This window comes from Oryza glaberrima, chromosome 11 (genome assembly GCF_000147395.1).
Source record: "Oryza glaberrima chromosome 11, OglaRS2, whole genome shotgun sequence".
NCBI classification, from domain to species: Eukaryota; Viridiplantae; Streptophyta; class Magnoliopsida; order Poales; family Poaceae; genus Oryza; species Oryza glaberrima.
In genome coordinates, this window is record NC_068336.1 from 19,281,553 (window position 1) to 19,307,041 (window position 25,489).

Consider the following 25,489-nt stretch of genomic DNA (forward strand, 5'->3'; position numbering starts at 1 on the left):
GAAAAGAAGATCTAATTTTAAATAATAAATTCCAATATAAAATAGGGCCAGATAAAATTTCATTAAATACTTTGCTTGATTCTATAATTCCTAGATTTTTCTGGGATTTATTTGAGCTAAGGAAGTATTTTTAATAAATGGAATTGCATTTCATGAATAATTTAAATTGAAAAAGGTTTTTAAAAGTCTCTTTTGGCTTTGGGCCGAAAGTCGGCCCAAAACCCTCTCTCTCTTCTCCTCGGCCCAAGTCGGCCCAGTCCGCAGCCGAGCCGCCGCCCGCTCGCGCGTCCGCCCACTGACAGGTGGGGCCCACCTGTCAGTCTTCGTCTTCCTCGCGCCGCCGCCGCCGCCCGAAACCCTAGCCGCGCCGCGCCACCGCCGCCATTCCAATTCGGCCGATCCTTTCCGTTTCCGATGAAATCGATAGAGGGGAAATGATCTTCTCGATCTCCTCTATCTTTTCTCTTTTGGAATCATCAGCTAAAATCGTTTGGAAATTCGTGGATTCGAGGTCGAATCGGATCGGTCTCTCTCCTCCGAACCCTAGACTTTCCATCCCGCCGCCGGTCGCCGTGGGCCTCCGTCGCCGCCTCCTAGCCGCTATAAAAGCACCCCCAAGCCCGCCGCTACCCGCCGCCACCCTCGCGTTCGTCCCTCGCCGCCCGTAGCGCCCTAGCCCCGTGCAGTCTAGCGCCGCCGTCGCCGCTGTCGCTCCAGCCGTGCGCCGCCGTCGCTCCGGTCGTCGCCGTCGCTCGGGAAGGCCGCCGTCGTGGTCGTCGTTGCGTCGCCGTCCTCGTCCGCCCCTCCGCCGTCGCTGTCGACCGCCGGAACTCCGTCACCGTCGTCAAGCCGAAGGTTGCCGCCGCTTCTTCCTCGTCGCCGACGTCGTCCGGTCATCGTCCGCCGTCGCTTTGGTCGCCGGTGAGTTCGCCGTGCCGCCCGCAACCCGTAGAGGCTTTCCGTTCGCGCTGTCGTGCCGTGGTTCGCCGGCGAGCTCGCCGGTTCGGTCGCCGCCGGTGGTGACGTCATCGCCGAAGTCATCGATGCCGTCCGCCGTGGTCCGGCCGTGGACCGGTCGATCTCGGCCGTTCGTTTTGGATGGATCGATCTCGGCCGTCCAATCTCGTGAACCGCCGCCGTGCACCTGGTCCACCGCAAACCCTAGCCGCTGATGCAATAAATCCTCTTTTCCTTTTCAAAAATAATTCATTATTGCGGCATAATTCAATTAAAATCCATATAAGTGTTTTAATCCGATTTAATCTTTAAAAATTCATAACTAATTCATCTTAGCTCGGATTTAGTTGGTTCAAGTTTCTAAATTTTTCTAAAATTGAGATCTACATGTTAAAAATATCCACATGTACTGTTCATGCTTGTTTATGTGCTGTTTTGGTGTTTTTGCTCTTTTCTGTTTAGATTCCGACGTTTCCGAAGAGTCCGTTTTCGTAGGAGAAGAATTTGAGGAGTTCCGAGGCCAGCAAGGCAAGTCACACAGATCCCAAACAACCCTTTGAACATGTTGATCCCGTTTAAAGCTATTGTTTCTATTCAACTATTGCATTTATTTTCGAATGTCATTGGGTGGAATTAACCTATTGTTTGTTATAGCCCTTTTGTTCTTGATTACTTTATTCCTTGATACCTTGGGTTATTATAAATTGACTAGTTGAGCTTTATATATTGGTTCAGCTAGATATTAGATGTGATTGCTTAGCCATACTTAGAAACTTTAGCACACTATTGGGATAACTTATGACTCACTATTATTTAATGATGGCTTAATGATAGCTCATGATGGTTAATCATAATTGGTTAATTAATTAATTTGCCAACTAAAACCTGATAATGGTGGGTTGTGAGCACATGGTTTTGATGGTCGTGCTCATGACAATTAAGGACCGGTTCACGAGTTTCGGTTGTGAAACATTAATCGTGCCAACCACAAACCAGCGTGGGCAACGGCTTTACCTTTTGTATAGCATGGTTCATTGCGGGGCACCAGACTGAGAAGTGGCGAAGATAAGCCCACGGGGGTCGCTGGGGAGTCCATGCCTTGTTTATAAGGGGGTGATTATGATCCAGGAATGGTGCGCTGTGGTGGATTGTGTTGTGCGAGGGGTACTGTCACAGCTCCTTTCCGAGGTACCGTGGTGGTATTGAGGCACATGGTGACATGTTGTGGGGCTGCGTCTTGTGGGTACAGTGGTACACCTCTGGCCAGAGTAAAACTATTCGAATAGCCGTGCCCGCGGTTATGGGCGGGTCTAACAATGTCTTTCGTGATTAGTCTCACACCTCTCATCATAATGAAAGATGCTATAACTGGTAATAATTTGATTAGCTCCTAGTTTGGAATGGTATATTCCTGGTTTGGAGATAGAACAGTGCAGCCGGGATTGGTTGTTCAGAATGGTTGGGCCTATGCAACAGGGTATGTTGTATAGCGTTGGATTAATATTGTTTAATTATTACTTAACTGTTTTATTAAATTCTGAAATGTTTATTAAATGCTGTTTATGCAAATGAAACCCTACTATGCCATCCTTTGTTATCCTGTGCACTTGCATATTTGCTGCGTGGCTTGCTGAGTATGTCATATACTCACCTTGCAATCATTCATCAGAGGAGGAGTTCTGCAGTGATGCTGATGGTGTGGAGGATTAGGTGTAGCCCTGGTCAAGCTGCCTGTGGAGTGGAGTCGTCTGTGCCGTTTATCTTATTTTTCCGCTGCTTAGATCTTTATTGATTGAGAGGGACTATCTACCCCTGTAATGACATTTTATTCGCTTATTAATTAGAGTAATAATTGTACTCTATTATCAATTTGTTATTGTGTGCCTCTGCTGATTCCTGGACGAGGATTCACACACATGTAAGCGTTTGGAATTTTGGATAGAAATTCCGGGCGTGACATTATCTTGGCCGAATTCACCTGAAAACCCTTTGCACGGCCCCTATCGGCCGATTGGCCAGCTGTATGCACCATATTAACAGGAAAAGGATTACCATCGACCTTCATTGGCCTCTTCAAATCATCAAACTTGATTTTTCCTCCTTCAATAGCCGTTTGGATCTGCTGGCTGAAGACCTTGCAGTCATTAGTCGTATGAGACCCAGAATTATGCCACTTACAATACCTCTTCTTGCCCAACTGTTCAGCCAATGGAATTGTATGTCCGGCAGGAAGTTGAATCTGTTTTTCTCGAAGTAGCAAATCAAATATCTTATCAGCCTTAGTTATGTCAAAGTCATACCTCTCCTCTTTTCCTGAGCTCTTCACCTATTGGCATGGTATAACCTTTTTACTCCTGACCCACTCGGTTGCAGCTATTTCGGAATCATCATCCTCATCATCCAATCCATACATATAAGGATAGACATGATTAATCTTCCTAGAGTTCTTCCTAGCTTTCGCGAACCTTTGTTCATGCAAAGCTACCTTCTGTGTAAGGTGCGACAAGCTTTCGAAATCTTTAGATGAGAATTTTTCCCTGATCAGAGCAATCATCCCTTGAAAAGCCAAATCAGCTAACTGGGCATCAGTCAAACTCAAGCTGTAACATTTATTCCTCATTTCCCTGAACCTTTGAATATACTCATGCACCGGCTCATCATGCTTTTGCTTGATTGACGTGAGATCAGACAGTTTTATCTCGTGAATCCCACTATAGAAATAACTATGAAACTGCTTTTCTAAATCGGCCCAACTGTTAATCGACCCATGTGGCAGAGAAAAAAACCAAGTAAAAGCCGACCCAGCCAATGACAACTGGAATAACCTAACCCTCAAAGTATCTATAGCCGATGCCTCACCACACTGAGCTAAGAATCGGCTGATGTGCTCATAAGTCGATGTAGTGTCTTGTCCTGAAAATTTTGAGAAATCTGGTACTTTAAACCGGTTAGGTAAAGGAACTCTTTCAAACCATTCAGGGTAAGGTTGTCGGTACAAATTCCCAGTCTCTTTTGGTTTAAGCCCAAATTGCTCCCTCATCACATCAGCTATCACATCGGCCCATGGTCACTGTTGAGGTGTTTCTTGAGGTTGTTGTGGTGTAGGCTCAAACTGGTTGTAGAACTGAGGTTGAACCAATCCTGCCTGTTGGTACTGAACTTGGGGTGATGGAGGCTGATATTGATAACTCAAATTGCCCCCCTGGTAATTATGAAGGTTCGGCTGAATACCACGCGCCAAATGCTCAGGAATAACTTGAGGTACTACTGAACCATCTGGTTTCACATGATGAACCAGGTGTACCGGGACAACCTGATTTGTAGTGTACTGCACAGGCTGACCACCAGGCATTGCAAACCCAGCCGACGCGTTCATTGAGGCTTGCTGCTGAATCGGCTGAACGACCTGCTGTCTCAACGGTGTCTGCTGAATCGGCTGTAAAGCCGGTCGCCTTGGTGGCGTCTGCTGAACTAGATGCACAACCTGCTGGATTGGGGATGTTTGTTGAATAGGCTGCACAACCTGTTGCCTGGGCGGTGGTTGCTGAATCGGCTGCTGCTGAGCCGAATTAATAGCATTCTGAGGAGGTAGAAACATAGATGCAACAAAGACAAAGAAACCGTGATTAAATCCATAAATGATAGTCGATTGGCTAGATGCCGATGACATATCATTTATCTTTGAGCCGATGTCATATGTAAATCGATCGGCAAGTGTTAAGTAAACAAATCAGAACTAAATCTACTCGATCGGCTGTAGATATCAATGATATATAATCCTTATATCGATATATACTTGAATCAAGTGATTTTTCTGCACACTTTGTCCTCACTCGTGTACACCCGGGAAGAATTTCCCAGTCGGTCACCCATCCCAAATTGCTCCAGGCCAAGCACGCTTAACCTTGGAGTTCTTTGGAGATTGGCTTCCGAAAAAGAAGTTGCAACTTGTTGATATGAGTATTCTATTAATCCTATTAAGCCCTAGGCCAGGATGTTACACCCTCACCCCCTTAAGAGAGATCGACGCCCCCGTCGATCAACCCCAGGCCAGGAACGTCCTCTCTTGGCCACGTCCATGTGTCCAGTGCCAGCGCATGTGCCATGCTGTGTAACCACTCCCGGTCTACACCAGCCATGCGCACCATGCCTGCGTATACCTGCGCAACTGCGACACACGCGCCCGTGAAACCGCGAGAGTCGGCTCTGATACCATTTTGTAACGACCCGCCTCTCCCAGGCCGGGCCCACTTACATCTGGCAGCTTTCATAGGTCATAGACTGCCCTCACAGACCAACACATGTCTTTTCTGCACACTTTGTCCTCACTCGTGTACACCCGGGAAGAATTTCCCAGTCGGTCACCCATCCCAAATTGCTCCAGGCCAAGCACGCTTAACCTTGGAGTTCTTTGGAGATTGGCTTCCGAAAAAGAAGTTGCAACTTGTTGATATGAGTATTCTATTAATCCTATTAAGCCCTAGGCCAGGATGTTACAATATATTAATAATGAGATTATATATATATATATATATATATTCATAGCATAGCCGATCAGATAGATATAGCATGTATCGGCTAATACTCCGATACTACTTTGTATTAAGATATTAAAGCAAGTAGAATATACTAAACAGAAGTCTAATATACTTAAATGCAACAAGATCTTGACATAAAGGGCAGATCTAACATGTCAATCGAGCATATAGGATAAACGCAGTTAGATCAGATAAGATCGGCTGAAACTCCGATACTACCCTAATCGGCAACCAGTAGGCAGGCTAGAGATTGAAATTCTAAGCACGACTTGATAGATCAAACTCAACTGATACAGCATTAAGTATGAAAAGAAGAACAATATCTAGACAATCAAGCCGCTGGATGTTTCATAGAGTGGTGGATATCTCATATAATCTAAGCCAACATTGTTGTTTAACCTAATCGGCTGCCTTCTGGTAACAGATGTTAGCCGATTGTAGGTTAGATGACGATATTGTCAAGGATTATGCAAGATATATGATAACTTGACGGATTACATGAACAAGATTAGAGTATCATAAAGATGGAAGCACTAATCTCGAGAACACAAACCGCCATAACAAGTTTTACCTCTTGTTGAAGATCGAAACCGATGCAGCTCAACCCGAAAGCAAGAACTCGTCGAAATAAAACTAAAGCAAAAAGGGTGGCGATGCGCCGAAATTGTATTGAACGTGTGTGTTAATCATTACATGGGGCTCGGGGTCTATTTATACCCGAGAATTACAAGATATGTCCATATTGGACACGACTCTTATCTCTAACAAACTCTAAGATACCATAAGTCTTTGCGGCAGACTTTTACCACATTTATCTCTAAGGAATTTACATAAAATATCCTAATTAATAGATACAATTGCCTTCCCAGGACTTTATCCATGCGTGGCAATCATCTTGAAGCACATCAACTCGAACCCGAGGTCACACACGGGTCGTATTGTCGGAATCAGCTGTATCACTTAACCAGTCTAACTCAGACTTAGCCGATCCTAGTCGTAGCCAATCCAGACTCCAGCTGACTCTTGCTCTGTTTCCGCAACAATCCTTATCTTCGATTTCGCTTCGATCCCATCTTCATCTCCGATGCTGATATTACCAAATTTAGTCGTTAACAGTCCGTCCACCAATTTCCACAATAGTCCCGGTTACATTAAAAACCGGGACTAAAAACGATTTTTAGTCCCGGTTAAAAAAATTTTGATCTAACACTAACCGGGACTAAAGATCATCTTTAGTCCCGGTTCAAAAAGTCGTCGGGTCAAATTCAGGCCCTAATTATCTTTAGTCCCAGTTGGTATAAACAACCGGGACTAAAAATCTATTTTTAGTCCTGGTTGTTTATACCAACCGGGACCAAAAATAAGACCACCCGCACGCGCCACAGAGTCTCGATCTTATCGTTCCATCCCTCTTCCTCTCTCTCTACTCCCTAGCTCTCATAAACAGCAACCTCAGATCGGATCTGGCATTCTACCACATAGTCTTCTCTTCTCCCCTTTCCTCCCCTTCCCCTCTCCTCCCCCTCCCCACCTCCTCCTCTACCAGAGCGAGTGCAGGCGGCCGAGCCCGGGCGGCGGCTGGCGGCTGGAGGCGGGCCGCGGGTGGCAGGGAGCGCGGCAGCGGGCAGTGGCGGGCGGCGGCTGGCGGTTGGCCACGGGTGGCAGGGAGCGCGGCCACGGGCGGCGGCTGGCGGTGGGCCGCGGGCGGCAGGGAGCGCGGTGGTGGCGGGAGCTGGCGGCCGGCGGCGCCCTCTCCTCTGCAGTGGCAGGGAGGCGGCAGCGAAGCACAATTTTCTTTTTTTTCCCCTGAATTTGTGATACATTTGGATCTAAGAACTTGTGATTCATTGGATCTGTGATGTTTGGGATCTAAGAACTTGTGATTCATTGGATCTGTGATGTATTTGATGTTTGGATCTGTGATGTATTTCTTTAAGAATTTGTGTTGTATTTTTTTGAGAATTTGTGATGTGAATGATTCATTGATTTTAGATGATACTTTGATTTTGGGATATTTGGGGAGATTTTGGAAGGAGCAACTCTTTGGAAAGAAACAATGAAAATAAAAAAAAGAAAAAAAATAGTGACCAACCGGGACTGTGCTGCTATCTTAATTTAGTCTCGATTGGTAACACCAACCGGGACTAAAGATGCATTTTTAGTCCCGGTTATTTCAACCAGGACTAAAGATAGTGATCTTTAGTCCCGGATTCGTAGTCCCGGTTGGAAAACCGGGACTAGAAAGGGGTTACCAACCGGGACTACAAACCATCTCTCCACCAGTGTATAACAACTAAATACCTATAAGGAAATACAAAGAGTCCAAATATCAACAAATTTTTCACTAGTGCTTTGATGTAAAATACAGCAGATTTCTCTGTACAACTTTGGTGTAACTCCTTGGTTGGAGCACCAAAGCACAACTAACATGGGCCTTAGCCCAGCTCTTCTAATGAGTGGGCCTACACACACATACACATGGTATGAAAGAACTCCATACGAGTTATTTTCCTTGTTCTATGTTTAGGGGCCCTTTTCAGTTTGTTCATGTTATATTGTTGATGCGAAAAACACGTGGCCTGGGAGATCTGCTTAACTTCAGTGCAGGTCCAAAAATCTTACCTTTAGGTTCGTGAGCGTGCCAGTTGATTTGATCCTACAATCAACAAGAAACAAAGACAAGAAAATAGCAGTTAAATCCATAAATGATAGCCGATCGGCCAGTCGCCGATGACATATCATTTATCTTTGAGCTGATGTCATCTTTGCATCAATCGACAGTCATGAATAAACAAGAAAGAAACTAAACTAATCAATCGGCTGTAGATATTAATGGTATATAGCCTTTATGTCGATATATACTTAAATCAAGTGATTGGGATAGATCGGTCGCCATGACGAGACAATATAAATCACTTAGATCGAAATATATATTAACAAGAAGATTATAAACATTCATAGCGTAGCTGATCAGATAGATCTAGCACATGTATCGGCTAATACTCCGAACCACTCTATATTGAGATATTAAAGCAAGCAAAATATATCAAACAGGAAGCTTAATATACCTAAAAGCAGTAAAATCTCAATATAAAGGGCAGATCTAGCATATCAATTAAGCATATAAGATATAAGACTAAATCAGGTAAGATCGGCTGAAACCCCGATACTACCCTAATCGGCAACCAAAGATAGGCTAAAGATTGAGATTCTAATCACGACTTATAAGGTCAAACTCAACTGATGCAGCTATAAGTATGAAAAGAAAGACAATATCTAGACAATCAAGTCGTTGGATGTTTCATAGGGTGATAGATACCCTATATAATCTAAATCAATGTTGGAATTTAACCTAATCACCTGCCCTCTAGTGATAGATGTTAGCCGACTAAGGGTTAAATAACAATATTGCCAGAGATTATATAGGATATATGATAACTCGACAACTCACATAAACAAGATTAGAGTGTCATAAAGATGGAAGCACTAATCCCGAGAACGCAAGCCGCCATAACAAGTTTTACCTCTAGTTGAATATCGAAACTGATGTAGCTCAACCCGAAAGTAAGAACTCGTCGAAAACAAAACAAAAGTAAAGGTTGGCGATGCGTCGAGATTGTTATTGAACGTGTGTTAATTGATTACATGAGGCTCGGGGTCTATTTATACCCGAGATTACAAAATATGTCCATATCGGACACGACTCTTATCTCTAACCAACTCTAAAATACCATAAGTCTTTGCGGGAGACTTTCGCCCAAGCTTATCTCTAAGAAAATTACATAAAATATCCTAATTAATAGATACAATTGCCTTCTTAGGACTCAATCCATGCATGGCAATCCATATGAAGCACTTCAACCTAACCCGATGACGTATAAGGAGTCGTATTGTCGGAATCGGCTCAATCGGCTAACCTTGTCCGACTCGAACTCTGCCGATTCTGGTCGCAGCCGATTCGGATTTCAGCCGATTCTTGCTCTGTTTCCGGAACGATCTATCTCTTGGATTCCACTTCGGTTTTATCTTCATCTTCGATACTGAAATTACTAAATTTGGTCGTTAACACATATCCTTTCTTTTTGTGTAATTTAATTCAGTGTAGTTACAACTACATGGAGCCACTATCAGAAGCATCTCGTTATTTGTCTTTAATATCTTTGGTTGGCATCTTAATTAGCCTATAGTCTTTCTAGCTTGCAACAGTTCTTTTTAGCTATTGGATTAATTATTTTCTCAGCTTCATATATAACAATTTTGCGACAGCACTATACGCACCATCTCACATCAACACGCCGAGGTGTCTCATATGACACAATTTACAAAAAATGCCCACTAAGTCAGTTTATATCATACTCCCTCCGATTCTTTTTGTATGACGCTGATTAGTTCAATATATTAAGGGATGTAGGTAGTATTTCAAAAACAAAAAATCTCCCTTGTGGAAATCAGTGTGTGGTCATCGCGGCATTTTTGTTCTCTTTTCCTTTATTTAACGTACGTATCCGTATATATGAATTTGCGCGCGACATCATTGCAATATCTCTGAACTCCATCTAATTTATACAAATGGACATAAATATTTAATGCAACACAATAAGAATCTAGAAAAGGGACAGTAAATGTAGAATAAATTTAGATTGTTTAGATAAAAGGAAAAGAAAAAGAAAAATTAATCTAGATGGTAGAACATGATACGCATACAGGATAAACAAATACACCCACATATATATATGCACAGATCCTGCAATCTTGACTAGATCGCCAGACTATTGTCACCAACGAAAAATGAGATCAGTTGAAATTGACCTAAATGGACTAGAGGTTGGCAATTTCCATGGATTAGAGGTTGCAAACAATTTGATTAAAGGTCTCGTGACGAATAATCACTTTTACTTTAACTAGAAAGAAAGCCCGCGCGGATACGCGGGCATGCTATTTATTGTTCATAAAAGAAATGCTAAAAGAAAGCCTACCTCATCGTATTCATTATTAGTACGATAAACTAAATATAACCAGAAAACACTAAAAATAAATATTTATATTGTGAAATATATTATAGACTTTGATATCTGAATGTCATATTAAAAAAAATTCACTTTGTCCCGATTATATCTACACTCACCAATCACGACTATTTAGTATCTTTGTCTTGTAAGTTGAGTCCCTTTTTATATATGAAATTACATTAGTATGACAAAAATAAGCATAATACATTATTCATATAATAACAAAATCATTTCCACCGTGCGGCAATTTAGGAGCATTTGTACGAGTGCCATGTGATAGCCTAAGTACGTTTTTTCAACTTCACATAACTAAATGGCTTAACTAAACTAAAAGAAGCTAAATTCGACTATATTTCTCCTGAGTTGAAAGAAAAGATAGGAAATTATCGTCCCAATAAAAATATTATTTGGGTGATATATCAAGTTTAGCGGTGCATGTTTTTGGTAATTTATGATGGTTTAATTTATGTTGAGTTTGATTTTAAGTTTTTTTTAACTCTTTGGATAACATGTAAATTAAGGGGTAGAACATAGTCCCACGTGCCTCTTTTTAATCAAAACATAGCGTTAACCTAGATATTTTTTAGAAAGCTAGTAGTTTTTGAATTCCATTATCCAACAATTTGCCTTAAAATATCTCGGTAGTAAGAATCATATGAAAAAAAATATTTTCTCGAGCAATAATCCCTCACCAACAAATGAGTCAATTTGTGTTTTGGCATTTTATCCCTGTATTATAGATGTAATATAGCTAGGCATGTATGTAGGGTTAATATCGAAAATATGTGTGTTAATATGGGTTTTGATATTTATTCTCTTCTATTATAGATCTAATTTAGTTATAATTTATGTTGTCAGTTTTGTTTTACTAACTATAAGACTTTGGATGAGAATAATATGAAAATGGATATAGTTTAGTTATATGCGATATTTTTAAATAAAAATGTAGTTAATACATTTGTCAAATTTCTACAGAAAAGATGAGTGTTCAAGGTTCGTAAATGAATATAGTGTCTGTTATGAATTACTTAAAAACAAACAAATGGAGTAGTTAGTAAGAATATTTAGATGAGCAAGGCATAAAGGACTAATATGTTTCCATGTAATATTTTTTAATTAAAGTATAGTTAATGTGGGATGTACTCGTAATATTTTTCTCTTGCGTAATAGATCTAATTTAGATCTTCTTACCTTTTTGTTTTTGTTTCTTTGTAAAACTAAAGTACTATACATGTGTGTTGTGGTGTGATACAAATGCAATGGCGATGAGACCACAGTGTTTTTCTGTTTGTGGTAGCAACAAACTGGAAGAGCACTATATGAGCTCTGAACTAATAGGATTAAACGTGATTAACTCACTAAGGATAAAATTACCCTTTTTAAATAACATTTATGGTGTTAGGCCATTCATCTTCTTTAAAATCCATGCATTTTTTTTCTTAGGAGGGTATCGAAGCACATTTCATATTATAGAAATATTTTTATTCGGTGAATAGTAGGGAGAACATATGTACACAGGATTTTTTTTAGCTTTTTCACTGGTGAACAGTACTGCTTTGTATTTATATGTACACGGGATAATTTTTTGGGTTTGGGAGGCATTATTTTTTTTAATAGATCTGATCTAATGATACAAAATAATCCACCAATTTAAGTGAAAATCGAAGGTTGGATGTTTTGTTTTTTTAGAATTTGTAGGACTTGCTATTATAATTACATATTTTTTTTACTAATACAAATATAAATTTTAAACCAACTGCACACTACTCCCTTTGTAGCTTATATATATATCGAATATATACTATGTGGAGAAAGTCATAGCTGCTACCTTTCTTCTCCTGGTTTGCGTGCGTTTCCTGCATGCTTGCTTCTGTGGTGTGCTATTAGCAACTTATCTACCGTGCTAGGGTATTACAAATGAAAATAAATATGAAAGGAAAAAAATAGGAAGTAAAAAAAGATGGGTATGTACGTAACCTGTGAACTAACAGGGTGAGGAGGCGTACGTACGTACATGCGGGAAGATGAGGAGAATTTAGACTATTTACCATTAAATTCGCGTGCCTCAATTTTTTTACCACCCAATACGCATGTCCTCTATAATATGTCATTAGGATTGCTAATTAGTCTATTTGGTATGTTTTTCATATATTTCTCATTTTATAATCCCATTTGTATTTTGTTCTAAGCTTTGAGGACTGTTTTGCCCCTAGGCCCACTGTCAGATCGAAGAAGAGATTTCCTCTTCTCCAGGCGTCGCTCGGCACGGCCGTCAGCGCCACCACCTCGGCGCCGTTCGCCGCCACCAAGGCGCTGGACACCGCCAACCCCGCTGGACCGAGCGCCTCCCCCAACACCCCGCCGCCCCACCACTGAGATCGCCGCCAACGCCCCGAGCGCCGCCAACCGGGCCGCCGCCCAGGCATTCAGCTAGTTTTAATCTGCCAACTGGATTGAACTCGGATGCAACAACAGATCATCGTATTCTCAGAAAAGACGTCAGCTTCGCAATGTCACAATCATCAGATAATGAGTTCATATTCCGTATGAGGAGGGGGTAAACGACATCAATATTAAACACGGATCGCAATCCAGTTCAGATATGATCAGAGTGACCAACATCAATTTGACCCGTGTACAGAACTGACATGTAATCCTCTGCCGGCTTCCCAATAAAATTTTTCAGACAATGTACAGTGTTTGCAATATATAGAGTAAAATGAAGCTGTCCTTTTTGGGTAAAATGAAGCATATAGATAATTAACACATATAATGTGTTAAGATATCAAGATATATGCTGTAGAAAGAAACCTTAATTCGTTTGGGACTTTGGTCAGCAACTCTTCCAGTGAATCATGTGTTAGGTAGCAGGTAGCAACACCCTGCTAGCTTCCATTTTTCGTCTACTGCTACTAACACAGTGATGTTTGTGTAGCCACAGAACCACAGATCGTGCGGTGGGGTCGTCGAGTTGGGGCGAGCGGGGGCGCACAGTGGCGCCGCCGGCGCTCGGCGGTGGCCTGGCGTCGAGTCAGCTGCGGTGGCGGCAGCGCTCGGTGGTTGGGGCGGCGAGCTGGGGGCGGCGATCTGCGGCGGCGAGCTTGCGCACCCTGGCGGCGGCGGGGTGGTGGGGCGGCGCTCGGTCCGGCGGGGTTGGCGGCGCCCAGCGGCGAGATTGGCGGCGTCCGGCGGCTTGGTGGCGGCGCCCGGCGGCGGGGCGCTGGGGCTGGCGGCGAACGGCGCCGAGGTGGTAGCGCTGACGGCCGTGCCGAGCGACGCTTGCGGATTGAAGGAATCGAACGATCCAGAGAAGGAAATCTCTTCTTCGATCTGACAGTGGGCCCAGAGGCAAAATAGTCCACAAAGCTTGGAAAAAAATACAAATGGGTTTATAAAATAAGGAATACATGAAAAACATACATAGTGGTACCAAATAGACTAATTAGCTGTCCCAATGACATATTATAGAGGGCATGCGTATTGGGTGGTAAAAAAGTTGAGGCGCGTGAATTTGATGTTAAATAGTCCAAAATCTCGGAAGGTGAGAGGGGAAACTATTTTTTTTAATCTAATTTAATCTAATGGTCTAAAATAATGGACCCACTGGTTTAAGTGAAAATCGACGGCTAGATGTTTTTAATATATTAAAATGCCACGTGGTAGTATAGGAGTGTTTTTAGGAATCCCGTGTGGCGGCTTGAGAGCATTTGTAGGAAGTTTAATGGACTTTTATTATATAATAGATAATAGATAATAGATAGGGAAGATAGTTTGCGAGACAAGTAGAGAGATGGCAAAGAGTTCAAAGGATTACTAATCATCCCTAATCTATTTTCTTTAAGATAATGAATGATCATCAGCTAGTAAGTAAGCTTGTAGAGAACGAATTCGAGACAAACTGCAAGGGAGAGTGGGGGATATATTGACCTACCACGCTAACTACAACAAATCGTCCTCATTACTATCATTGCTATTTTTTTTCCTCTCCGTCATCATCATCATGATCATCATTGTCATTGTAGTCATCATCATCATCGGTGCTGTTGTCGTCGTCCCTTAAAATTGCAAAGTAGGTAGGTGAAGTGAGAGTTAGTAGCAAGATGGATAAGAGTTAGCAGACTGCTCGTCCAGATTTGTAGTTCTAAGAAATGTCCCATCCGATATTAGGTTCTTATATTTTGGGACGGATGGAGTAATATTTGCTGAAGGACACCATAAAAGTATAAATATATTCGTTCTAGGATAATCTGTTTTGTCTTCATTTATCAAAACACACTATGATCATTATCTTAACATATCTAGTTCAATTGATAAATAACAACTTTAGAATGATGCTTTTTATCCTTATATCATCCATCATCAAACGTCTAAAAAATGATCAAGCAATCTAAATGAGAGTAATTATATGGAAACACGGAACTGCATTTATCGTTAATGTAATATTGTGACCTAATTGCACTAGTTGAACAAATTGAAAAAGGGTAAAAGCACCATTTCTCAAAGGTTCTCTCTCCAGTTGAACCATATGTTAAAGTAATGGCCATAGAATGTTCTGAAAAATTACATAAAAAAATAGTGCCGAGCCACGTTATTTTCTTTGTCCTACTCTAATACCACAAAATTAAGATGTTCTATATTTTTTTTCCAAAAAGAAACAAGTAGCCATTTCAGAGGTAATGCTAATTAGTTACTTCCTCCGTTTCATATTACAATACTTTCTAGTATTACCCACATTCATATATATGTTAATGAATATAAACATATATATATATATATATACCTAGGATTCATTAATATCTATATAATATGGGCAATGCTAGAAAGTCTTATAACCTGAAACGAGTGTAGTATTAGTTATATGAGCGTACTATATATGTGCTGCACTGAAGAGATCAGCATGGAAGTTACCTCTCCAACTCGAGGCTGGGGCTATTGGGATTTATATCGACAGCTTTCTGGAGTGCATTTTCCACAGCCTCTAACTCCTCAGGCATTACACCAGAACAGTTACACAAGTAGATATGGGCATGCCGAAGTGAAGACAGGTTCTCCAGGCCAAGATCCACACTGTTAAATAGCTCTATTGTCTTCCACACATCAAAGAGTAAAGTAAGGGTATGGAGCCTTTGCATGGCTCCCTTTGAAAACACCACCTCGATTGTTTCACTCGAGTACCTGAACCTTGTAAGGCACATGAATGGATAGGCATTGCTAATGGTTAGCCTTTCATCTCTGTCTAGTGTGGGCTCCTCCACTGCTATACCTAGATCTCTAAGAGATGGTAGACTCCCAAGCACTTGAAGGTCATCCTCTCCTAGTGTTTTCAACTGTATAGTAAGAGTGGAGACGGAGGATAGAGAAGCTTGCCAGTTTGGTATTGAGTGGATGCCGCTGTCGGGTATGTCAATAGTCGGACGTCGTTGAGGTCCCAATGATAAACTGCTAGTTATTTGAAGGTCCGAGAGGTTGGTCAGCTTGGTTAGACACTGGAGAAAGGCTGTCTCATAGCTATTGTCCCACCAATCGTTGAAATCAATAGACAATTGCCTGAGCTCGGTCAGCCTACCCAGATCGTCCAGCATGGTCGGAGAATCGACAATGATATCCCCTCCCAATTCTTGTAGAGATTTCAGATTCCCAAACCCATCTGGTAGCCTCATCTTGAAGTAGAAAAGCAGGGACTCTAGTTGTTCCAGTTGAACAAAGGTTGATGGTAGCTCTTCTATTTTAGTTTCACATATGTATAGTACTTTTAGAAACCGTAGATTCTTGATCTCTTTTGGTAACTCTGTGATAGATGTAGACCATAGATCCAAAGACCTCAGGTGAAACAAATTGCATATGTCCTTAACATGCTGATTTTTAACTTGCACACAATTATTTAAACACAGTACACGTAATATTGGGAATGTTTTGCTCAAAGGGGTAGGCAGCAACTTGAATTCCTGAAGAACAATAAGTGACCTTACGTGGGACAAGCTCATGGTTTCAAGCTTCTTAAGAGAATCTTCATGGCTAGTTTGGAGGGATAGTCGACGGACCTTGGAATTAATAGGTGAAAGATGCACACCACGTAGCGTTGTTACAAAACACTCCTTATTTGACAAGGAAGCAATGAGATCATGCACCATATCATGCACACCACAAAAGCCTGCCTTGTTATCAATACCAACATCGATTGGTTCGATCAAGCTTTTGTTGATAAGTTCATTGAAGTAATCCTCTCCCACTTGATACATGCTCTTCCCTTGTTCATTATGGACAAAACCTTCACATACCCATAGCCGTATCAAGTGTTCTCTGGCAATCTGATAATCCTCTGGATATAAACATAGATACAATAAACATGTTTTTAGACGTGGAGGTAGGTCATAATAATTAATTGATAGTATCCTTCTCATGTCATTAAGATGGGGATTATCTTCGAGACCAGAACCCATAGAGCGGCATACCTTGGACCAGTACATATGGTCATCTTCCTTCCCCAATTTACTTGCCAACATACTGGCTATTGTAATGATAGCCAATGGTACTCCACCGCATTTTCTCAAGATGACTTTAGATGCTTTTGCCAAATGATTAGGACATGTGTCTTCAGCACCAAATATTCTTAGATAGAATAACTTTCTGGAGTCATCTAGAGAAAGAGGTGTCATTTGATAAACACCACCGACTTGTCTAGCAACATCATGAATACGAGTTGTCGTGATTATTCGACTTCCGTTTTCATTCTCAAATAAAGAGTATTTGATTCTTTCCCATGCTGATTTGTCCCAGATGTCATCTATAACAATTAAATACCTATAAGAAAATACAAATAAGCAAACTATCAACAAATTTCCCAACAGTGCTTTGATGTAAAATATATATTAGCATATTTCTCAGAAAGCTTTGGTGTAAACTCCTTGATTGGAGCAACATGGCACTACTAACAGGTGGGTTTGTTACAATTCCCCCCTTAACCCAACTCTTCTCCACTTACACTTATGTTATCGCTTCGTATCAAAGGGTTAACTGGAGGTAATGCATACTATATGGTTACATAACCAAAGCTTATAATTTAGCTGACCCTCAGTCACCTAAACTTACAAGGTGATAGTAAACCCACCGCCTACTACAACCCTAGCTGGATCATATGGGCTAACAACAAGCACCACTAGCAGGTTGTTTATGGGCTACAACGTTACATTTGTATGCTCCTTCAGAAAAGTTGAGGAATTAAACATATCACAAAGTTGTTGTTATAGTGACAAACTTGTACTGCTTAATTTCTAACTTCTCTATTAGTGTATTAGGCAATTATTCCTTCTATTAGTGTATTCACTATTGTAGCTGTCTCCTAATTATCATATCCTATTGAACCCTATATCCCCAACTATGGATGTATCTATCTATTTTAACCCTAGAAGAAACACATCGGCCCTGATCCATAGATGTTTCATTCATGGCTTTAATATGTTTAAGTTATTAATAAATAAATTATCTATAACTTTAATTATTCAATGTTTTCCCATGAAGAGAATGAATTCCACCAAGTCATCAACCTACAATGTCGTATCGCTTCATTTCCAATATAATACAATGTCCTTCAGGATTGTAGCGTTGATTTTCATACTTTCCTTTTAACTAATTAAACATAAGGCAATGATGATCATAGTTAATATGAGTACCTTTTTCACTTCAAATTACTGACGATTTACAAAAAAAAATACACAAACAAATATATCAACCGGCCATACGCACCTTTTGTCTTGAAGGAATTCTCTCAGTTCGAAGAGGAGGTATTCTTCACTCCATGTTGCCTGGTAGATGTCACTATACTTGTCTTTGTCAAGTTGATGGAGCATATCCTTGAATATCTTCTCCATGTTAGGAGTAAAAGAGACTGAAACAATGGCAAAACAATCAAATTGCATTTTAAGCCTCTCACACACAACTTTAGCAATAGTTGTTTTGCCTATTCCTCCAAACCCAACAATAGAGACTATCCTCATCTGTTTCTTCGACATCTCATCCCCTTCCATCAGCCTTCTGACTAGCTCATTGCTCTTCTCATCGGTGCCAACGAGCTCTTTTGCTCTTTTGTAAAGAGCTGATAGACGAAGACTATCAACAGTTGGGTAAACAGGTTTGGCCACAACAACATCAACCTTGTACCTCTTCTGACGCTCGCTCACCTCCTTGACACGGCTATTGATCTGTTCGATGTCGATGCAAATGTTGTAGCGAATCTTTGCTCTAGTCAACAACTTCACGCTTCTATCAATCAAATCCCTAAAGCTGTTGTTTGATGCACGAGTGTCGATGAGCACCATGAATTTGTCAACGCTGTCCTCTATGTCATAAGAAAGCTCCTTAACATCCCTAGCCCAAAGCTTCGATTGATTGTCGGGAGGTTGGTCAATTGGTGTCTCAGAAATCTTGAGGAGGGCAGCCTCCATGCTCTCCAACTCAGCTTTCAAGAACATGATCTGACCCCTGAGGTTCTTATATTGCTTGTACTCCTCGGTGAGTAGGTTAGCCAGCTTGGGAAATAGGGTGCCCATCGCCTCTGTCACCACCTCCATCCTCGTTCCCCCTGTAACTAAGGATGGGTTTGGATTCCAAGCAAAATGTCTTCTAGCCTTGCTTGTCCAAGATGGGTGTTTGGTATTGACAAAATAAGCTTCAGGGGGTTAACTTGAACATGGATTGTGCCGTCAAAAAAGTTGGGCGTTTGCAAGCTCAAAATGTTGGAAGTTAAATAAAGTGTGGCCACAACTATGAAGAAAGATGACCGTAGCACATGAACCACTGAAAAGGCTAGTATTGTGCGCGGCTTCTAGCCTTTCGATGGTGAATCCTGCAGGACCCAATAACCAAGATCACACCCAGATGGAATATACATGTTTGCTAGCTAAATTATAATAACTCAGTACTTATTACTTTTCAATTTCTGAATTAGATAAAAAAAAAGCTTATTTGAGACTTCAACAGGATCAAGAACAAATTAGGATGAGCTAGGAAGGTAACCCACGTACATGTGCGGGGGCACCTTATTTGATATTGTTTGAATTTTTATTATAATGCTTATGTGTGAGTGATTTATTTTTTAGAATATTCTTTGACTATATTCTAAACCTGTTTTTTTTCAATATTTGATTGCTTTCAAGATTGGTGATTTTCTTCTAATATCCTTCGCAACATATAAATTCTAAATTAAAATTACTTGGAACGGTGCAGTCTTGAATTTATAAGAAAATATTTGTCCAGTCTTGAATGGTGGAGTTCGTTCCTATGAAACTACCATTTGTGCTATGTGTGTATCTTTTTTTGGAATATTTAGCACATATTATTTTTCTAAAATTTTAGTAACAAGTTTTATTTTATACTTATATATTTATGAATTTTAGGGTATATTAATTGAAGATATCTGTTAAAAATATGGCTAATAGAATTGTTTCATCTAATTAAAGGCATATTTCTATTTACTTCTAGTCCCTCCATTCTTTTCTATCCTTTCATATTTTCTTTGAAAAATGAATTTGATTTCAAATAAGAGCATAATTGCATAAATATAATTAGTATGTGTAGAGTATTTATACATGTTTAAACACCATGGATTAAAGTACACTTTGGTTAGGTAGAATCTTATTATAAAGTATGTTTTTATTTCATGAATTTTCATATATAAGTTTAGTATTATTTGTGTTCCCTAGTTGACTAAACTTAGTATGAAATACCCACATACCATGTGTATTTAATAGAAATCAAAGACAAAAAAGCATGACATGAACTCCCTCTGTTTTTTTACTTATTATTTAGGGCATTGATATAGTCCAAAAAATATAGAACTTATACATGGTGGTAAATACTCCCTCCGTTTCATATTATAAGACATTTTGACATATTTTTCACATCAAACTTCTTTAAGTTCATTAAGTTTATAAAAAAAATATAGCAACATCTACAACATCAAATTAGTTTTATTAATCTAACATTGAATTATATATTGATACTATATTGTTATGTGTTAAAATTTTTACTACCATTTTCTAGATCTATTTTAGCTATGTATGTTTATGGGGTACTATATGTGGAATAATCTATGCTGAATTTGTTTGTAATTATTGATGACTATATTTGGATATTGTACAAAGAGCGGAAGTATATGTCCACATGCTATTTTTCAAGATATAAACAGATCTTAAATTATTGGTATTTAGCTGTGCATATTTTTGGGTAATATACGAAACAATCTACACCATAAAATTTGTTTGTATTTTTTATGACTGATTGGATGCTACTGTAGAAAGAGCTAGAGTATAGATCGACATGCTATTTTTTTAAAACATATATAATGTTGGTTTTAATTTGTGAGGAATCTGAATTTTGAAACGAATTAAAACTTATATTTGTTGTTTACTAGTTAATAAATATTATGGTTATTTAAATATCATTTATTCAATAAATAGCCGTAAGAATAGAAGGGTAGGCGAAGTGGATGGGGATAACTTTGGCAGTTGTAAGTACGTGCAATTTTTTTTTGACACATGTAAACATGTACATACATATACTACTCCTTATAAAGGAGAAGATGAGTCCATACAAAAGGGTTTTATAAATTTATATCTTAACTAACTGCAAGAGAGAAAAATGAGTAAAGTTAGGGGAGAGGGCAAAGGTGAACGGGAGAGGGTCGGTGTGTGTGCACGTAATACGTGCTTGTGAGGATCGAGATTTTTTTTAATGACAAATCCAACGGTGTAAAATAATGGATTCAATAGAGTAAAAGAAAACTATGGCTTGATGTTTTTTTCTTAGAATTTATAGGAATTTATCTAGTTTATTAGAGCACCATGTACATGTGTGGCGGGCTAAGAGCGCTCCAAAGAATGTTTAATGTATTTTTAGTACATAATATATTAGTTCTGAATTTTAGAACTGTTAAATTAAGAAAATGGATAGAAACTAAAGAAAGAAACGTAGTATAACCACTATATTTAATTCCATGATTACACTTTTTTTTACTTTTGAAGTACACGTAAAATAAAATTCTTAATATATCTTTCAGCAGAATCTATAGCTATGGATCTTAAAACAAAATTTTGTCATAATTTTAGCAAAATTTAGTTCTAAATATCCTGAAAAAAAAGTTGTAACTATATATATATATAGTAAATTTGTTTGGTGCTCCATGGTGCCCGGGCACCATGATTCAAATTGAGTATATACCCAATTCAAATGAGTATAAAACTTTTTTAAATGTTTAAGTATTAACATTAACTACTTTACTAACTAGTTCAAAGAAAGTTTGAACTGAATTTGAACTTGTTTTTGTTAGATTTTGATTCTATGTATATAACATCCAAACATATAAATAGTTTTCCATGTAATCATGGATTGTGAAATAAATTTAAATTTGAGTTGTTTTGTTGATAGGTATAGGTATGAATCGAATTCATATATAAACTATTCATATATATATATATATATATATATATATATATAAACTATTCTACACCCGGGGTATAGAATATTCTATACCCCCTCTCTTCCAAGAGTCAAACCCACCTCCCACCTCAGTCAAAGGTCGGTCAAAAGCATCCCACGTCAGTCAAACCACGGTCAAACTCCTCCCACCACCCACCTCTTCTCAGCTCTGTCTCGCGGAACGGTGCAGTAACGCGACGGTCAACGTGCAGTAACACTACGTCTTATGTGTAGTAACATCGCTCAAATATTGTTAAAATATAGTCATGATGGATCTACTTTTGATAAGCGTTTTTTTCTAGCATCATGGTGCAAACGATTTTAAAAAATAGTACATCATGTGAGAGATATTGTTCTTCAAATCTTGGCTTTTTTAGAATTTGACTCTCCACAAGTAGTAATGCTATAGCATTACTTGTTACTACTGTTAGTTGCACGTTACTACAATCCCATCGCATCGTTACTATAAGAGTGCAGTAAAAATTATAAGTTTTTGCAGTAACTGTGTTTTACTGTATTTTTTGGATAGTGTTACTGCATAAACACGTGGTAACGTGTACCTGCCTTTGCAGTAACACTCCACTTTTGTGTAGTAACAAATATATTTAGCATGTGAGACATTAACCCATATATCCTCCACATGCAGTAACACTATAGCATCATTGTGAAAACGGTTTTAAAAATAATACATATCTTGTGAGATATTGTTTTTCAAATATTGGCATTTTGAACTTTAGCACTCCATATGCAGTAACAGAATATGTAATTTGCAGTAACATGGGTATATACATGTAGTAACATGGTTTTACCAAATGTATAAAATTGTTCAAAACACTCGTACATCAATCAGACCTCACTCAAAGCCACCTACAGACTTTACCTATAGCCCACCTATTCGATTTTCATCTCGTAAAACTGACATAATAAAACTACGATTATCGTGCAGTAACATAACTACTTGGAAGTGGTAACATGTACCTATTATGTAGTAACACTTCTACTTTTGTGCAGTAACAAGTATATGGTTAGCATGTGAGGCTTTAACACATATATTTTTGTTTCGTTTCCTGGCCTACTACAATTTTACTACGACGTTACTGCCAAAAGTGCAGTAATGTCCTATATGTTCTACAGTAACGTCACATGTTACTGTACTTTTACAACAATGTTATTACTGGAGCATAGTAACATGTTATGAGTTTCGGTAGTGAAAGATATTAGAATTGATAATCATATTGTTTTCTCACAAAATTCTTGAACCAAATCACATCATTAGATGAATTGGTTAGAAGAATGTGCTTTGAACTATGAGGTCATGGGTTCAAGTCTTGAATTTGACAATTTATTTTTTATTTTCCTAGAAAAGAGAAAAAATGTTTCAGGGAGAAAAGAAACAGAAAAAAGAAAGAGAGAGATCGGGAGAAGGGAGGGGGTATAAAATAGTTATTCTATATAAGTGTAGAATAATCTTACCCTCAAGTTTAGCAAACAGAGAGCAAGAAAAAAAAAAGATTGGAGCAAAATGGACAGATCGACTACTGGGATGGGACAATACTATTGATTGGGGCTCCTGTGTTTCATATCATAAGTCGTTTGATCTTTTTTGAAAACTTTTTTAGTTTAACCAAATTTATAAAAAAAAACAACTACAACATCAAATTAGTTTTATTAAATTTAATATTAAATATATTTTTTCTATATTTAAAAGTTACTATATTTTATTATAAATTTGATTAAATTTAATTTAAAGAATTTTGACTAAGAAAAAAACTTATAATATAAAATGAAGGGAGTACATAATATATACACATACCTTTATTAGCCTTACGAACGATGATAGACGGTGAAGCAAAACCAGATCGGGCTGCAAGACATAGATCAGCACTGACAAGCCGCGATAGAGCAGCAAGAAGATCAGGTTAGCATAAAGAAGGGATATCATATGATACGATATATATAGACTCTAGCAAAGGAAAGAGATATCGCAATGCAGTCAAAGTTGGCCGAACTTAGCACTGCCAAATAATTGTTGGGCAACTGTGCATGTGATGTCAGTAGCGAGCTGACAATTTAATAGTAGGATATGGTTTCAAAAAAACAATTTTAATAGTAGGATATGGTTTCAAAAAACAATTTTAATTATTATTTTCTATTATAACATATATAGAAATATAATATAAGTCAGCAAATATATGATTTTATTGAAGTATTTCCACCCAACTTTTAGCTATGAATCACTTATCGGGATTTATGGCTAAAATTTGTTATATTCTTGAACAAAGGAAATATTTTTTAATACTTACCTATACATATTTATGGTCTCGGTATATCAAGATAAAATTTTTAAAAATTATTCATAGTCAAAGACTTTGACATTAACTTTATCCAAAACGATAAATATTCTTAACCTAGGGGAGTAGCAATTTTAGAATTTAAATTATTTTAAAAATATAGTTTCTCTATCTACACTCTCAACTCAACCAAAACTATAGCGAAACCATAAATATAACTACATTTTTAGGTTTAACTTTTTCCACTCTTTTATGCCACTCCCAACACTATAGCGTTAGTTGACTGTAAGTCACATGTTAGTTTTTTCGTAAATGACCAATATGCCCTCTCAACTAAAAAAAATGTGTAAACTTTAAAAAATCATAACTAATTTATTTTAAATCATTTTTGAGTGAACAAAATTTTGTCAGAACCAGTGAAAAATGCTTTTTGTATTAAAAATATTGTTGGAAAACTGCATGTTTCATGTTTATATTGAAAAATTATTTGTGATGGTGATGGCTAAAATTGCATGTGATGAAAAAAAAATCATTTTTTATATGTTGTATCCCGTAGCTATATTAGTACTAAAATGCCTATCATTGGTTGTATACCAACTCTCAAGGGCAAATGCGTCTTTTCACTGCGAAGTTAACGGTCAACTAACGGTGGAGTGACGGCAATGGCATAAAAGGGAGAACAAACTTGAACCGGTGGTATAGAAGGGAAAAGCCAATTTAAAGTAGCATATAAGGGAACCGGTTAATTTGGAGTGGTATATAAGGGATTCTCCCTAATATTATTCTACTCCCTTTGTTTCATATTATAAGTCGTTTTGACTTTTTTAACTCAAACTTTTTGAAAATTTAACAAAGTTTATAGAAAAATTAGTTTCATTGCATATGATATTAAACATTTGATAGTTTTTTTTTCGTTTTGTGTGGAAAATATTGCTATACTTTTATATAAATTTAGTCAAACCTAAAGAATTTGACTTAAAAATGTTAAAACGATTTATAATATAAAGCAGAAGTAGTATTCAATTTTACATATAGCAAACTTTTTTAATTCCTCAAAACATTTAGAAATGCATATATTTTATAACGGAGGGAGTAGCGCCTACTTGCTCGTAAAAGAACAAATCCCTTTTCAAAAGTCAAAACTATCCACTACGTAGAAATTTTGTGCAGGCGCCAGGCGGAGCTGCAACTTGCAACCAGTACCTACCGCACTGCAGGCTAC

General features: G+C 38.6%; 1 protein-coding gene across 2 annotated transcripts; it reads right to left on the reverse strand.

Annotated features, from left to right (window-relative positions):
* Nucleotides 1-13,058: 13,058 nt before the first annotated feature.
* On the reverse strand, nt 13,059-23,875 carry LOC127754057 (disease resistance protein RGA5-like). 2 transcript variants are annotated; one of them, XM_052279518.1, is made up of 5 exons: nt 23,790-23,875; nt 18,248-19,346; nt 15,413-17,305; nt 14,436-14,559; nt 13,059-13,870 (listed from the first exon to the last, which is right to left on the reverse strand). In XM_052279518.1, the coding sequence occupies exons 2-4, from the start codon at nt 19,069-19,071 to the stop codon at nt 14,475-14,477; spliced, it is 2,802 nt and encodes a 933-aa protein (XP_052135478.1). In that variant the 5' UTR covers nt 19,072-19,346; nt 23,790-23,875; the 3' UTR covers nt 13,059-13,870; nt 14,436-14,474. The 2 variants fall into 2 exon arrangements, with proteins under 2 accessions (XP_052135478.1, XP_052135477.1); XM_052279517.1 differs by having other exon boundaries at nt 13,059-14,559.
* Nucleotides 23,876-25,489: the final 1,614 nt, after the last annotated feature.